At 48.0% G+C, this 16,834-nt stretch overlaps 1 protein-coding gene across 3 annotated transcripts in view; it reads right to left on the bottom strand.

Annotated features, from left to right (window-relative positions):
* Nucleotides 1–16,834, bottom strand: part of NFASC (neurofascin) — a 122,214-nt gene that overhangs the window by 68,456 nt on the left and 36,924 nt on the right. For all 3 annotated transcript variants that reach the window (XM_023514592.1, XM_023514594.1, XM_023514593.1), the window contains 2 exons: nucleotides 6,761–6,941; nucleotides 300–405 (listed from right to left, as the gene is read on the bottom strand). In XM_023514592.1, coding sequence (XP_023370360.1) covers nucleotides 300–405; nucleotides 6,761–6,914 — 260 coding nt within the window. In that variant the 5' untranslated portion in view covers nucleotides 6,915–6,941. The remainder of the gene's footprint in view (nucleotides 1–299; nucleotides 406–6,760; nucleotides 6,942–16,834) is intronic.

Below are 16,834 nucleotides of genomic sequence, written 5' to 3' on the forward strand. Positions count from 1 at the left end.
TTTTCTTTTTTTTTTTTTTTTTTTTTTTTAACAGTTTTTGGCCCAGGCCAGGTTTGAACCCACCACCTCCAGTATATGGGGCCAGCGTCCTACTCCTTTGAGCCACAGGTGCTGCCCTCCCCCAGTTTTCTTATCAGCTAAATTTTTTAGTTACCTAAATTGTACTTTCCACCTAGCAGATGCCTAGTGGAAAATCTGAACATGTGAATATGACTTTTCAGGGGCTTCATTCACTATCACGCCCAGAGGCAAGGGGATGGCTCCCATGGCCTCTTTCGAGGCCCCTTTCCTTCACTTACCTGGGGGCAGGGTTCCCCTTGGCTTCACATTCAATCAGGATGTTATCTCGGGGATCTACGATGTGGTCCTTTACTGACTGCTTGGTGATGGTTGGTGGCTGGGTCACTGCAACAGTGCACACGTGGGCAGTCAGGGCTGCAGTCCTGCCCAGGTCCTACCTTGGGGAATGGCTGAGCTTAAGAGTTTCAGGAGCCATGTGTGCAAGCAGGGAAAGGGGGTGAACAGGGCCCCAGTCCAGAGACCCAACTCCTTAAATGGGGCACAGGAAAGGAGGTGGGTGTCAAAGGCTAAGCACAAGAGAGATCCCTTAGAAAGATCCCAGAGTATCCCTAAGAGAGATGGAAGGCCAGGTCTGTGTTTTCCCCACTCTACATTCCACTGCTTAGCACAACACGCAAAGGTCCTTGATAAATGTTGAATAAATAAAGGGACAAAAAGTAGCTAGATTTCCAGAATTTAGAGCTCATGGTGGCTCTGAGCTCTAGAGTTTCAAAAAATGGCCAGACTATGGTGAGACCAGAGCAGAAAGACCAGGTAATCCCTGAGAACTCTGCACGGACTTTCTGCATATCAAGGAGCTGGATCATCCCATTCTAGGCCCTGAGATGGGCCCATCCCACCCAAAGATGGGGGAGGGGCAGCACAGCAGTGGTGCACCCCAGCTTTGATCCAAAGACCTTCTTCCCACCACCTGCTCCTCTGCGGTCCCCAGCAGTAGCATGCTCTGGGTGAGCCTCTTTCCTTCCTGTGCATTAAGGGACCTCACTCACTATAGGGCTCTAGCCTCCAGAAATCCCAGCTCAAGTCCCAGCAGGCATCTCCTCACCTCTGACCCCTTCCTCCCACCTCCCAGAGGCCCAGGCGCAGAGCAGCACACGGGAAACTTACGCTCACTCTGAATGCTTGCTGTTAGTTCCATGATGTGTTAGCATTGTCAGGGGGAGAGAAAAAGGACATCGTTACATTGTCAGGGAGATAGAAAAAGGACATCATTGTGGCACAACACTGCTGCCCAGGAGTCCTCACATGCCAGCATGCAGGAGGGGTGAGTGGCGCCTGAGGTGGGCACTAAGAGCTGGGTTCCCCTCCCAGCTTCACAGCTCAGCGGGAGAGCCAAGTAGGGTTGGGAATAGACCCAGCAAGGGCTTTGTGGAGAAGGTGATGCCTCCCTGGGGAGACTAAAACTGCATAGCTGAGCAGAAAGAGGCTTCTGACCAAAGGAAGGTGACACCAGGGAAGTCCATGTATCCAAAAATGATAGTGCTGTTTAAAGGAGGCTCTGAAGATGCTTCCCAACACCTGATGCCATTGAGGAAAGTGGACTCCGTGGCCAGCAGTGGAACAGGGAGGCTGAGACCAAGAGTGAGCTGTGCCATGAAGGGCACAGATCTGAGCCACCTCTATAGGGCAAAGCCCCCAGCCTCACTTCTCCCACTGTACCTTCCACCCTTCTATACACAAAAGTGCCTTCTCTCCGCACCATCCCTCCTTTCCCAGGCTTTGGAAGCCTCTAGGCCAGGGAAAGATGAATCACTATCTCTCTACTCGCAGGCATTGTTCCTATTCACAGTACGCTGCCCTACAGAAATCCCACTTTTCAATAAGTGACCCCAGGGATGAAGAAGAGCCTACTCCTCTTTTCTGCGCTCACAGAGGGGGTAAAGAGGCGGGTGGCACAAATATTCTCCAGCCTAAAGCTATGCTCCTATACAGGTGTGTACAGGGGGATCAGAGCTTCTCAAACTTTCACAAGTATATGCCTCACCCGCCTCTCGTTAAAATGCAGCTTCTGAATCAGTTGGTCTGGGGTGGGGCCTGGGAGTCTGCATTTCTGACAAGTGATGCTGGTGGTGTGGGGACTATGCTCTGGATAACACGGTTTTAGAGGGTGTGTTCCTGGTGGGGGGGGGAGAAGGTCTTATTAAAATTTGTCTGCAGAAAGAAGCACACGTGTTGCTGTTCACTTTTAAAAATGTCTTTTCCTTATGATTATATCAGAAAGGAACACGACATTCTCATTTCACACCGGCACAAACGTCAGATGTTATACTGGCTTTGCAGGCTGACTTTTCAGAGTGAGGGGTTCCCGGTGGTGCAGTGGGCTGTGGACATCAGTGCAGAGACATGGGTACCCTGAAGCCTTCCAAGCTCACTGGAGTGAGATATAGAAGAGGACTCTGGGGGTTCAGAGAGGGGAGCTTAGAGAAGCCAGAGCTAAGCTAGAACCGAGAGATGGAGGAGGAGTCTCTTTCCAGAGAAGGAAATGTCTCTGCTGCTCCCCTGTGGGTTTCTAGAAGGAAAGTGCTAGAGGGAGGGGGAAGAGAGCAGAGAAGGGGTGAAGCATTGTAGGACGTGCCCTGCTGTATGCCGTCACTAAAGGGAAGTCTTGAGAGTGACACCCATGAAAAGGTCAAAACACTTCATTCAAGTGGGCCAGGGATGTGCAGCCCCTGGAGCACTGAAGAGACATTTTGCTTTCCTAGGGAGACCTGGGCAGGGACATGCAATGAAAAGTCCAGGGAGAAAAGCAAAAACTGCCGGTTGCTGAACACACGTTCCCTGGAGCTCCCTAGTGCAACATCTTTATCCATGTATGATTTTCCTGCAGGGCCCCAAGAAAGATAATTCTGGAAAGACTGAAAGCCAGTGGGGTTGGGCGTGGAGTAGGGAGAAAAGACCATTCTCAGGAGATGCAGGGCTGACCCTGGAGTTCACCGCTTTGAAGCTCCAGCCCAGGGCCCTAGCCTCGGCATTCAGGACACAGTTGTCACCTTTTAGGACCTCACCCTGGATAAAAAGCCTGACCATGGGCGTCCTTTGAGCCCACACAGGTGTCAAACCTCTTTTATAGAATCCAAGCCTGGTTCAGTGGAAAGAGCCCTAGACATTGCCTAGGGACTCTCAAATCTAAGGAAAGAGGGTTACTTGGTTAACATCACACAGGCAGTTTGCTGCACAGCCTGAGGTTCTCAACCTGTGGGTCGCGACCCCTTTGTAACAATGAAAATACATCACAGCATTAGGAAGGTTGAGAACCACTGCTGAAGGAGAACCAGCTCTACTGAAGCCTGGGTCAGAGCTCTTCTTACAAATCCATCCTTGGCCAGAGCCAGGTGGGGCCTCGGGCTTCTGTTCTCCTTGACCTTTTGGACAGAGACCTTTTAGGATGGGGGACTGGAGGTGCTGGAGACTCTCAGGGCAGCTAGAGCTGACTGGCTGCTATCCCCAGCTCCATACTGATTGCCAGGCCAGGGACCTCTGCAAAATCTACTTGTCTAAGGTATAATGACATCTGCAGTCACCACTGTGATACCAAGGAGTTTATCACAGGGACAGAATAAACCCAGAAGATAAGCCACCACAGGGAGATCACTACACAGCTCCTGGGGACAGCTCCTACACACCACCTGCTTTCTCTCCTTCTTCGGAATTTGCTGTGTGAAGATGTCCAGTGAGGAGTGAATTTGCTCTTTTGGCTTCCAAGGGGGAGGAAAGCCTTCCAACCCAGCTCTGCAGGGGTGAGGCAGCAGCCTACCCCACAGCCAGATTTCTTTAGTCATGAGTGTGGCACTGAGATCCACGATCTGTGGCACCCATGCCGCCCCTTAGGAGAAGGATGTGTGAAGGTGTGCATGAGCCAAGGCCGTCCTGCAACATTATCTGGGATCGAGGTAGGAAGGAAATGTCTCTGCTGCTCCCCTGTGGGTTTCTAGAAGGAAAGTGCTAAGTGTCCCTGACGCAGGGAGGAGGGCAGAGGGGCCAGAAACTCACTTTTTGGCAAACCTACTCTGGTTGATGAGGTGAGTCTTTGCTTTTTGCAAAGGTCCTGCTGTTCTTCTTGAAGCAGAGGAGGGAGGAAGGGGCGAGTGTGACTTGGTTGGCAGGGCAGTGGGAGCTGGGGGCTGGGCCTTCAATGAGGGATTGTGCGGGAGCCCAGGGCTCTGCTCCAGGAAGCCTGCTGTGGCCAAACCCCGGGGAGCAGGAGTACAGTCCCTGCCCTTGAGGCACAGACAATGCCCCCAAAGGGGCAAGTGAGTAGGAGGCATGCCTGGCAGACCAGCCTCTGGCTTAGCCCCCACCACCTGCTCAGTCACTTCAGAATGCCTGGTATTCCTCAGCCAGGCTGAGACAGAAGGTGGGCTCCACTTGTATGGGAGAGCTTGTATGGGTCCACTTGTATGGGCCCAGCAGGAGGGAGAAACCTGCGGAGAAGCAGCTCTTCCCAGAGTACCTGGTAGGGTTTGCCTTTCTGCTCTCTTGCATTCAGTGTCTGCAGACTCATCGTGGCCCTGTTGTGATGGCCACAGCACCTGCAGCAATGTGTGATGTGTATGAAGCATGCGCCTGGCAGCCTGGGTCCCCTAGGCCCTCTGCACCCCCTGCCCTAACACAGAATGGTGCTGCAGAAGGACTCACCTCCCCACCAGAGAAGTGCTGTGGTCACATCCTGGCTCTGCTACTTGCCTGTTTTCTAACCCGTAACCTAAGGATGATATCTCTGTCATGGATTAGCCGTGAGAATTGAGAGCGATGAGACATGTATGCCACTTTGCTCTCTCCCTGGCATATGGCAGCTGCAATTCTAGTGAGTTCTAAGGACTAAAAGGAGGCAGGATGAGGAGGTGGGGGCGGTGGTGGGGTTTACAAGACCTGGATTCTCTTTGACTCTATTGCTGATTTGCTGTGTGACTCTGAGCTGGCTTGGGTTTCTGTGAATACAGAATGGACGGGGTGGGGTGGGTCCTCCCAAGCCTTCCTCAGGGACACTGGGATGGGAGAGGGTGGCAGGGAGGTCAGGACACTCTCAGTTTGCTGCCCCACAGGTGGTACCCTGGAAAGCTGGACTGCTTGGGGTCCTGCCACATCTCTGTGTTTGGTAGACTTTAGAAATCCAGATTCCTAACACAGACACCAAAACTATCTATTTATAGTCTCACCTTGCAGGAGCCTGGGCACTCACTGGCCCCGGGGATCCAAGTGGCCGGTGAGTGAGTGAACAGAAGTGGCAGAAGAGAAATGAGCCTTCACCACTTCCTTGATAACCCAATTTCCTCGCCACCCTCCTTCTCTCGAGGGGCATGGCCTTACTACGCTCCTTATTAGACTGTCTGCCTGGGACTGTTAATGAGAAACTCTCCTTGAGCCAGCCACACAGATGGTCGCCATGGGAACAGTTGCTTTCACAACTCTCCTCTCCTTCTTCCTTGCGCACATGTGCGCGTGCACACATGTGAGCCCACATACTGGGGTTGTCAGGAGGGCAGCAGGCCCTTGCCCATCTTGGCCCTGGGTCCAGCTTACAGTTCACTACTGGCCTTCTATCACCCAGAAGAGCTGCCTTCTCGGGGAAGCTGCTATTGGTAAAGTAGCATGTGAGCAGGGCTGAGACAACTGCAACTCTTCTCCAAACTATGTTACCTGCAGGCCTGGCTTTGGAGAGCTCAGTGGGAACTTCTTCCCCGTCCCCAGACAGCTGTCAACTAGATAGGGCCCAAGCCAACGTCGGAATCATGTGGGGCCCATCTACTCCTTGAAGTAGGGAACAGGGGTCAGAGGTGGCGTGCCTACATCTTAGCACCAGGATGTTAAGGTTACCCAGAAGAAGTATCAGAATTATGGCAAAGGTGGCCAAAAAGCACAGCTGCCAACCAATGGGCCACTTATGAACCTAACAACAGAGATGGCTGGTGGAGACATTGCTGTTGGAGTAGCCCCCTACTGTATGATTCTTATGGTTAAATAATGCCGCGCCACCCACTGTGAGAAACAGAGTGATAGGGATTTACTTTTCATCTTTATTATGGGAAAGTTGAAAATGAACAGAGGAATTCATTGCCTGGTTCTCCCGTGGTGGCACCATACCGGGGCTCTACCTGAGTGTCTCATTCAGCCATATCTTTTGCAAGGATAATTCCCCTTACAATCCTTCCAGGCCATCTGTCCTCCTGATTACTCCAGCCAGGAGGGTCTCCAGGATCCAGTTTTGGATATAACAGACATTAGATGGCAAATAAGAATAGTCCATCAAACCTGACCCTGGAAACTGCTTTTATGGGCCATGGGAGCAGACAGAAGTCCAAGCGGCACTCAGAGTTCTAAGCCCCGCCACCTCTGGTCCCACTCAGCAGAAGTCCAAGTGGCACTCAGAGTTCCAAGCCCCACCACCTCTGGTCCCACTCAGCGGAAATCCAAGTGGCACTCAGAGTTCCAAGCCCTGCCACCTCTGGTCCCACTCAGCATTAGCTTGGCCACAGCTGGGAGACCAGCCCCGTGATGCACAGTCTCAGCTTCCTAAACACGAGCCTGTGCCAATTCTTTGGAGAAAAATCCCCACTTTGAATCTCAGAATCCACTGCTGCTCCTCTCCTCGAACTTCTCTGAAGGGTCTTAACACTCCCCAACTCCCTTCCCCTCCTCCGCCCAAAATCAGGAAAAGAGAAGAGGATGGAGTAGGACTCACGATCCATAGGAATCTCGATGGCTCCACCAAGACTGAGAAGGCAGAGGAGGAAGGCCGCGTGCACCCAGGGCGGCGGCTGCTGCCTGGCCATCCTCAGTGCCAGGCCCCGCTCCCCGTTCCCCAGCCTTTGGGGTCTTCCTGCTTCCAGCCGCATTAACTGGGCCTCAGGGACAGAGCTCAGCTGGGGAAAGAAACACAAGAGCAAGTGAGTTTGGCTTGAATTTAGTTTGCTCTAGTAACACTACAGGGCCTTGGAGGATAAAAGGGGTCCCTCACTCACAGACTGATGTTCTTAACCTCAATGCTACTGACATTTGGAACAATTCTTGGTGTGGGGAACTGTCCTGTGCATTGCAGGATGTTTAGCAGTGTCCCCAGTCTCCACCCACTAGATGCCAGCAGTGCTCACCCTTCTGCCACTACCAATCAAAAATGTCTCTAGACACTGCCAACTATCCCCCGAGGGCAAAACAACCCCCTATTGAGAACCCCTATTAAGACCAACTATGCACAGAACAGTCATGAAAACAAACACTGGCCCACTGGCCTGCAGACCTAGTATCCAGATGGTGCCGTGCACTGAGCTGATGAGAAATGCGACAATCTCACAGCTTCTCTGAAACACCTGTGTTGAGCATGCCTGAGGCTGAGTATGTTGGGGTAAGAGCAGAGATCACGCTGATTGTGTTTGGTCCCAGCGTAAAGCGGGCAGGTGATGTTGGCAGCTCTAGAGATCATGAGTTAGACAGGTGAAAGCTTGGTTGTCCAAAGGACTTTATTTTTTATTAATGAATTTTGCAAATATTTTGTGCAGCTAAGGTTCAGTGGTCCCTGATGTTGTCCCTTACGGATAATGGCAGTGGTAAGACAATGACCCAGAAGGAGAGGGCTTCAGCTGGTCAGTAGAAAGAGCAACATTTGTGATAGCCCAAAGTTCATGTTCTTAAACATTCCTTAAATGATTCCTGGAAGGAATCATTCCAGGGATTCCAGGGGTGGGAGTTAAAAATGGCTGTCCAAGAAGCCTGGAACAGGTGTACAAGAGACAAATCCTTCTTTTCTCCTCCTCCTGAAAAAGAAGAGCAAAGGGGTCTAACAGCTGGGACGCAATACAGAGCTGTAAGCTTGCCTGAGGTGTGAAGGCTGGAGTCTTAAAAATTGGTCCAGTTTGCTGTTCTCTCATGGTGCCAACTGACGAGGAAGGCAGGAGGTTGCTGCTCCTGAATTCCTCCAGCTTTCCTGGACTAAATGGCTATCAACTGAACACATCATTCTCCTGCAGTTTCATTTGGCAGCAACTTGAAGCCCACGCTCAACTGCACGCACTCACTACCTCCATCCATCCCGACTGAGGGTGCAGAGGACAGGGACAGAGCCCCAGTGCTTGCTGTATGGAAGGGCAAGAGACCTGGAGTAAACACAGGTCACTGGTCACTCACTGCAACAGGATGAGGAACCTCCCCTGTGCCAGGGTGTGGGGTAAGCTAAAGGATTCTGATCTACATTTTAGCAGGTGTTTTCTCTGGAATCTGCCCCTGACTCCACCCACTTGTCTCCCTTCCCACTTGTGCCACTTTGGTTTTGATCATCATCATTTTATGCCAGAGTTACTGCAACAGCCGCCTAAGTGGTCTCTCTGCTTCTAGTCTGCCCCCCACCCAGTATTCTTTTTTGGCTTTTATTATTTTTAATTGACACAGAATAATTGTGCATATGAATGAGGTACAGTGTGATAATTTTCCATGTCCATACTTGCCCCTCTGATTCACACTTCATCAGTAACCAGAGCTACTATTTCTGAGGTGCAAACGTAAACACGTCATTCCCCTAGTCTGACTCTGGATAGCTCTCTGCTTCCCGAGAGTTAAACCCAGTGTCCTTGACGGGGCTCAGAGGTCCTACATAGTGTGCCTCCATACCATTTTAGCTCTCACCAGTCCCCATGCCCTGTGTTCCAGCCAATACTGCGCTCCTACCAGGTCCCCTCCGTGTATCATGGTCTGCCTTTTGCATGGATTACCTCTGTCTGGAATGCTCTAAGCCTGCTCTCTCTTATTGGGACTTGCCAGGCATGACTCATGTGTCCCTCCCTCATGTGTACTCCTGCACACCCTTTATGCCTTTCATTAAGGTATGACACAAGGTGAATAAATATTTCACTTTGTATTTATTCCAAAAGCCACTTGCCTGTCTCCCCTTTAAAAATGAAGGCTCTCTGAGGGGATGTGCCCTGTTTTATTATTTTACTTCTAGAATATATCATAGTACGGAAAACATAGCAGGCCATCAAAAATATGTAGTGGATGGATGAAAAAATAAACAAACTAATGACTGAATGAATGAAATAAGATACTTGGATCACCTCTTTTTAAAACCTCATGTTCCTCGAGAAAACCACCAGGTGGCACAAGAGAGCACACGCTGTGGACCTGCACAACACCCTGTGAAAGCTACTAATTAGTAGAAGAAAAAATGCCCTTCCTACACAGATGCTGCATTCTGCCTAGGAAACCCACCAGTTGGAAGAGGGTTAAGGGAGTAGAAAAACTCCCAAGGAGGGGCCCTTTGGTTAGAAGGCATTACAGGAGGGCTTTTGGTTCTTCTTCCTCACTTTGTTCCAAAAAGAGCCTGCTAATGTCTGGCTTCAGATCTCCCAAGATCCGACTCCCACCACCCAGCGGATACCTTAGTGTAGGGGGGAACTGTACTATGGGAAGGCTCCAACACCCCTGGGGGCCACGGAGATGACTGAGTCTTGGCTCTGTGACCACCATGTTTGCTTAAGGAGCTGCCAAGCAGTAGGAAGTGATGGGAAAGGGAAGGATTTTTAATTTGGAGAATCTTGATGGAACTAGGAAGCCAGAAGCTATTCATTAAACTAGAAACACATTGGCAAGAAAAAACCCCAATGGTTTGGGACATTTTAAACTTGGAATTTAACAACACAGTAGAAAAAGAATATTGAGATCATCACAGCTGTTTAACAATTCTCTCCCCCTTTGCTCTCGGCAACCCAGTATTTACAACAAAACCTTAAAAGAAGACAAGAGTGTAAAGATCATTTAGCTTTATACAGCGAGAGGTAGATGTTAGGATATAAAATACACGTGTGCGTGTGGAGCCCTAAATTGGGGAGGGGGGTGAGGAGGGAGGAAAAGAACAAAACTAAATACAACTAAGAGAGAAAACCTGTGTGGCTGGCTGGGGGGGTATTCTATGGACTGGGGAACACGATTCACTTCTTGTATATTTGAAGCCCCCAGTGTCCTACACACACACACAAAGAATAGAGCCACCAGACATGGAAAGTTCTGCCACATTAAGTACTGAAGTGTGAAAGATCCAAATGGCATTTGGTCAAGTGTGTTACTGACAATGTTCCCAGCTAGGAAGGAAGCGGAATGCTTTTCAGAATCACCTTAAACATGCAGACCCCTGGACCCTCAAACTTCTAGCAGGCACCAAATCAGGTTGTAGATTTTATTTTTAAACTTTTTGAATTTGAAAGCCCTTACAACTTGTTATCTTACATAGTCTGGTCCGCATCTGTGGGCAACCTATCTGAACTCAAGGCCTTTAAATACACCAGGCTTGTGAGAGATTCTGATTCAAAATGACAGAGATGGGGCCTATGTGAATTCAATCACGATCAGCCACCAGGGAAGGCCGCTGACATGACAGGACCTTGGTCCAGTTCAAGAACACTGGCTGGGCGGTCAGACCACCTGGGTGAGGCTGCTCCCTCATAAGGCAAGGGGTCTTGGGCAAGTACTGAACCTTAGGAGCTTTGTATGTGTCATCTGAAAAATGGGGATAACAACAGTGCCGACTCTAGAGGGCTGCTGTGAGGATTTATTACACAATTCCTACATAAAGCACCTCTCAAGGCTCAATGAATGTTAGCAGACTGGAGCTCACAGGGGCCAGGGACGCATTCTGGCTAATGTTGATATGGCATTATCAACACGAGTAGTTAAGTAGTTACAATAATCACGTGGACACCATCACACCCTGCTTTTCTATTTTCCCCTTTTTTCTGATCCCTGGTTTGCTTCCTTCCCCATATCGGGGGCTCCTGGTGTTGATTCCACAAGCTGTCCCTGGCAGATGGACAAGATGCCCACGGCTCTCACAAGCTGTCGCCATTGGGACTGCCTCACATTCCCGCAGCCCCATTCTGAGCAGGCTGTCCCGGTGGTCACAACACATCTGAAGTGACGGGAAGAAGAGACTGGCAGTGCTGAGACACGGCTCAGCGGGCAGCTCTTCACCTCCCGGAGTGGAAGCTGCCGCTGACTTCTGGGCCACAGTCGGTGGTTTTCATTCATGTGGCAAAGCGGGTGGTGGGCGCTGTTCTAGGGAACACACGCGTGGACAAGAGACAGGGCCCTCTGCTCTGGTGGGGCTTACCTTTCAGCGGGGAAGACAGACAATAAATCAAGTAGCAGTAAGTGGAGAAAACACAATCAATCTGCACAGTTATTCTGATGATTGCCGAAACTCAGAAGCAACCAGGATGTCCTTCCATAGAGGAACAGATAAATAAACTGAGGTGCATCCAGACGTGGGAATATTACTCAGTGCCAAAAAGAAATGAGCTACCAGCCATGAAAAGACATGGAGGAAACTTAAACGCATGTTACTAACTGAAAGAAGCCGATCTGAAAAGGTTGCTTACTGTTTGGTTACAACTACACTGCATTCTGGGGAAGCCAAAACTATGGAGACATTCGAAAGGTCTGTGGTTGCTGGGGGTGGGCAGGGAGGAACAGGAAGAGCGCAGAGGATGTTCAGGGCAGTGACATTGCTCTGTGTGATTCTACAATGGTGGATACATGTTGCTGCTCGTTTGTCCAAACCCTCAGAATTCCAGGAGTGAACCCCAATGTAAACTACGGACTTGGGTGATCATGCTGTGTCTGTGTAGATTCATCGACTGTAACAAATGCACTGCTATGATGGGGGATTTTGACCATGGGGGAGGTGGTACCTGGAGGGGGACCAGGGGTGTATGGGAGCTCTCTGTACCTTCTGCTCTATTTTGCTATGAAAAGAAAACTGCTATAAAAATGAAACCCATTTAAAAAATAAACCACATAGTGATTGGTCAAGATGTGACCTGATAAAGGGCAGTGGTTAAGAAAGGCATCTGTGAGAAGCTGACATTTGACTAAGACTTGAGAGGCAAGAAGAAGCCAAACGTGTAAACGTGTAAAGACAGGTCAGAGGAGCCTCCCAGGAAGGGAGAACTGTTTGTGCAAAGGCTCAGCGGCAGGAATCAGAGCAGCAAATGTAAGGAACAGAAAGAACCAGTGTGGCTGGAGCCTGGATGGCACCACCTCTGTGGATGGCTTACACTCAGCTTTCACGAAGACTGTCCACTTCCCATGGTCACCCACAATCCCACCCATCTCACCTTTCACATATATATGTGTCCCAGACTACGGCAGTGACCTCCTAGCTTGTCTCCTCCACCTGATCCATTCTCCACTTTGTTTTCAAGGTGCTTTTTCTCATCTCCCATCTGATCATGTCAGTGTTCCTCTGCAAACTCTTCCATATCATCTCACTAGTCTGTAAGATCCGACCCAAACTTCTGAGGGCAACATATAAGGCTCTTGGAGACCAGGCTCCTTGCAGGCCTCTCCAATCCCATCCAAGCCCTACCTGCTTCCTAACTGCACTCCATGACACACCATCTGCCACCGCCATACTTTACGCATGTGATCCCCCCTGCCTGGACAGCCTTCTCTCCTCGTCATGTGGTCAGTTCCTACTCAGTCTTCAAGACCCTGCTCAGACATCTTCTGCGGGGGGGAGGAATTCCCTGTGATCTCTCTGTGCCTTACATACAGCAGAGCTGAGCATGTCCACAGCACTCTACTACCTTAAATCTGCCTCTCCAGGGCATTCAGCACACTGGTAAGCACCATGCTTACACTAAGAGTAGGAAATCTTTTCTGTATACACCCGGATGGTGAATATTTGGGGCTTTGTGAGATATACACACTCTGTCATGACTATTAAACTTGACCTTGATAGTGTGAAAGCAGCCACAGACAATAACTGAGTGGGCATAGCTCTGTTCCAATAAAATTTTATTTACAAAACTAGGCAGGAATTGGGTTGAATGGGCCCATGGCTCTAAATTTCTAACTTCTGTCTTAAACTTTCTCCCTTTCTTGTGTAATTCTATTTTTTTTTTTTTTTTGAGCCAGAGCCTCAAGCCGACACCCTGGGTAGCATGCCATGGCGTTACAGCTCACAACAACCTCAAACTCCTGGGCTTAAGCAGTTCTCTTGCCTCAGCCTCCTAAGTAGCTGAGACTACAGGCACCCACCACAACGCCCGGCTATTTTTTGGTTGTAGTTGTTATTGTTGTTTGGCAGACTGGGCTGGATTTGAACCCGCCAGCTCTGGTGTATGTGGCTGGCGCCTTAGCCGGTTGAGCTCTAGGTGCTGAGCCTCTTGTGTAATTCTTGACGTTGAGACCATGCCCTATTCATTCTTGTGTCCCCAGTGATTGGCATGGTTCCTGGTAGAGAATATGTTTGGAATGAAAGATCCAAGTAAAGATCTTGATCCTGCCTCTTATCTTTTATAAATTACTAGTAAGTTATTTAGAAGCCGTTAAAAAATATCTCAAAGGTGGAGATAAATATTACTACTTTGTCGGCTTCTGGTGGTGGCTGCATGAACTAGATGAGAGATACCCAGGAACACAAAGCATAATAACAAGGGAAGCGGTTTTTACTTTCCTGAATGTATTTCTTCCTGATGAGCTCAAATGACTCCACTAAAAGCAAGATCTTTATATTTTCTATGAAAACGGGGTAGATCTAATGCAAGAGATGCCAACGGTCTGCCCAGTGGGTGATTAGCATCCCCCTGTTCTGCGGGTGAAGCCAGGGGTGAGGTGGCTTGGACTATGATTCCTCTCTCCCTCACTCCATTTACCTCCTTCTAGACTTTGGATTCCACAGATGTCCCTGGGCAAAGTGGGAGAGCAAGAGGGAGATCATACGACAGAAAGCTGGTTTAATGGTCTCCAAGGCCTCCCTGAGATGTGAGGACTGTTCTGGGGTTGGCATCAAGAGGATCTGACTGACGGGTGGTAGATATGAGAAGAAGGACGGGGTAAATGTTTCTAGGCTGGGAAACTGGACAAAGATGATGCCAATAATTGGTATCAAGAAAAGAGATGGGAGAGTGAGTCTAGTAGTCAGTCACTGGGGTGAATGGAGATCATGAACGTGGAACCCAATACATTCAGTTTGAACTGTCAAAGAGCCATGAATAAAACTGTTCTGCAGGTAAACCTGATCGATTCTGCAGGTATTCTTAGGCCGTGTTCCTAAATTAATGCCTAGGGACTCATCAACAGATTAGTGCTACCAAGGCTACATGCCAGCAATTAGTTCTTCGAATAAACTAATCAAATGACTAGAATAGCATGGTAAGAGCCAACTAAGGAACACATTCACACATCGCTGCCACAGGAAATTGTCGGGGAACAGATAGATAATAAAAGGCCAACAGAGCCAGTGCAAAACTTAGCTATTCTATATTGGATTAAGAAAATGCATCCAGTACTCTTTCATAATAAAAACCCTCAACAAACTAGATATAAAAGGAAAATACTCCCCAAATTATGAAAGCTATATATGACAAACCCACAGCCAACATTATACTGAATGAGAAAAGTTGAAAGCATTCCCCCCAAGAACTGGAACAAGACAAGGCTGCCTACTGCTACCACTTCCATTCAACACAGTATTGGAAGTCCTAGCCAGAGTAATCAGGCAAGCAAAACAAATAAAGGGCACCCAGACCAGGAAAGAGGAGGTCTAATTATCCCTGTTTGCTGACAATATAACCTTGTATCTGAAAAACCCTAAAGACTCTGCCAAATGATTCCTAAAAGTGACAAATAAATTCAGCAGTCTCAGGTTACAAAATCAATGTACATAAATCAGTAGCATTTCTGTATAGAAATCACAGTCAAGCTAAGAGTCAAATCAAGGACTCAATACCACTTACAATAGCTGCAAAGAAAATAAAATTCTTAGGAATGTACTTAACCAAGGAGGTGAAAGATCTTTACAAGAAGAACTAAGAAACACTGATTAAAGAAACTGCAGATGACACAAACAAATGGAAAAACATCTTATGCTCATGGATTGGTAGAATCAACATTGCTAAAATGTCCGTACCACCCAAAGTGATTTATAGATTTGACGTAATCCCCCTCAAAACACCGTCTTACTTCACAAATGGAGAAAAAAATAATCTTAAGTTTCACTTGAAACCAGAGAAGAGCCTGAATAGCCAAAGCAATCTTAAGCAAAAGAACAAATCTGGAGGCATCACATTACCTGACTTCAAATTATACTGCACTGCCATAATCATTTAATCAGCAGGGGCAGAGACCAATGGAACAGAATAGACAATCTGGAAATAAAGCCATGTTAACTACAACCAACTATCCTCAACAAAGCAGACAAAAACACACTGGGAAAAGGATGCCTATTCAACAATGGGGCTGGGAGAATTAGCCATATGCAGAAGAACAAAACAGAACCCCTATCTCTTGCCATACACAAAAATTAATTCAAGTTGGATTAAAGCCTTAAATGTATGGCATGAAACCATAAAAATTCTAGAAGAAAACACAGGAAAACTCTTCTAGACATAGGCTTAGATAAAGAATTTACCGAAGGCAAATACTGCAACAACAAAAATAAATGAAAGGTTCTGTACAGCAAAGAAAAGAATCAACAGAGTGAACAGGCAGCCTACAGAATGAGAGAAAATATCACAAATTGCGCATCCAAGAGAGGACTAATATGTAGAAACCACAAAGAATTTAAACAAATCTGCAAGAAATAAACAATTTTATAAAAGAGCGGGCAAAAAACATAATGAGAATCTTTCAAAAGAAGATAAACAAATGGCCAATAAATATGAAAAAACGTCCAACATCACTAATCATCAGGGAAATTAAACCACAGTGAGATACTGCCTGATCCCTGTCAGAATGGCTATTATTAAAAAGGTAAAAAACCAACATATGCTCTGGATACAAAGAAAAAGGAATGCTTATACACTTAGACACTGTTGGTGGGACGGTCAACTGGTACTGCCCCTTTTGTCAAAAGGACACCTGTACTCAAATGTTTACCATAGCACAGTTCACAAGTGCAAAGATGTGGAATCAATATATCTTTGTATTGCTCAACATATAAGTGCCCACAGATAAGTAAAGAAAATGTAGGATATATATATACCATGGAGTACTACTCAGCCCTAAAAGGGACTGAAATAATAAGTTGGGTGCAGTGGCTCACGCCTGTAATCCTAGCACTCTTGAGAGGCCAAGGCGGGAGGATGGTTTAAGCTTAGGAGTTCCAGACCAGTCTGAGCAAAAGGAAGACCCCCATCTCTACTAAAAACAGAAAAACTTAGCTGGGCGTCATGGTGCAAGCCTATAGTCCCAGCTACATGGGAGGCTGAGGCAGAAAGATCACTTGAGCACAGGAGTTTGAGGTTGCTATGAGCTACAGTAATGTCACACTACCCAGGGTGACAGAGCAAGACTCTGTCTCAAAAAAAAAAAAGGAATGAAATAATGTCTTTTGCAGTGACTTGGACGGAAGTGGAGACCCATTATCCTAAGAGAAAAATCTCAAGAATGGAAAAATAAACACCACATGTTCCCACTAAGAAGGGGGAGCTGAACGAAGGGTACACACAGGCACAAAGAAATGTAAAGGTCACTGGAAACCAAGAAAGGGGGATGGGAGGGGAGTGAGGATTAAAAACTTACCCATTGGGTACAATGAGCACTGTCCTAGTGACGGCATACGGAAGGCCCTGACTTCAGCATTAAATAGTATAGCCATGTGACACAAACATCTGTACCTCTTTAATATTTTGAAATTAAAAAAAGAAAACAGAGGCATGTGAAATATGGAGTGTGGGCTCGGCGCCTGTGGCTCAAGCGGCTAAGGCGCCAGCCACGTACACCTAAGGTGGCGGGTTCGAATCCCCAGCCCGGGCCCGCCAAACAACAA

Source organism: Otolemur garnettii, unplaced genomic scaffold (genome assembly GCF_000181295.1).
Source record: "Otolemur garnettii isolate 467f Iridium unplaced genomic scaffold, OtoGar3 scaffold00055, whole genome shotgun sequence".
Taxonomy (NCBI): Eukaryota; Metazoa; Chordata; class Mammalia; order Primates; family Galagidae; genus Otolemur; species Otolemur garnettii.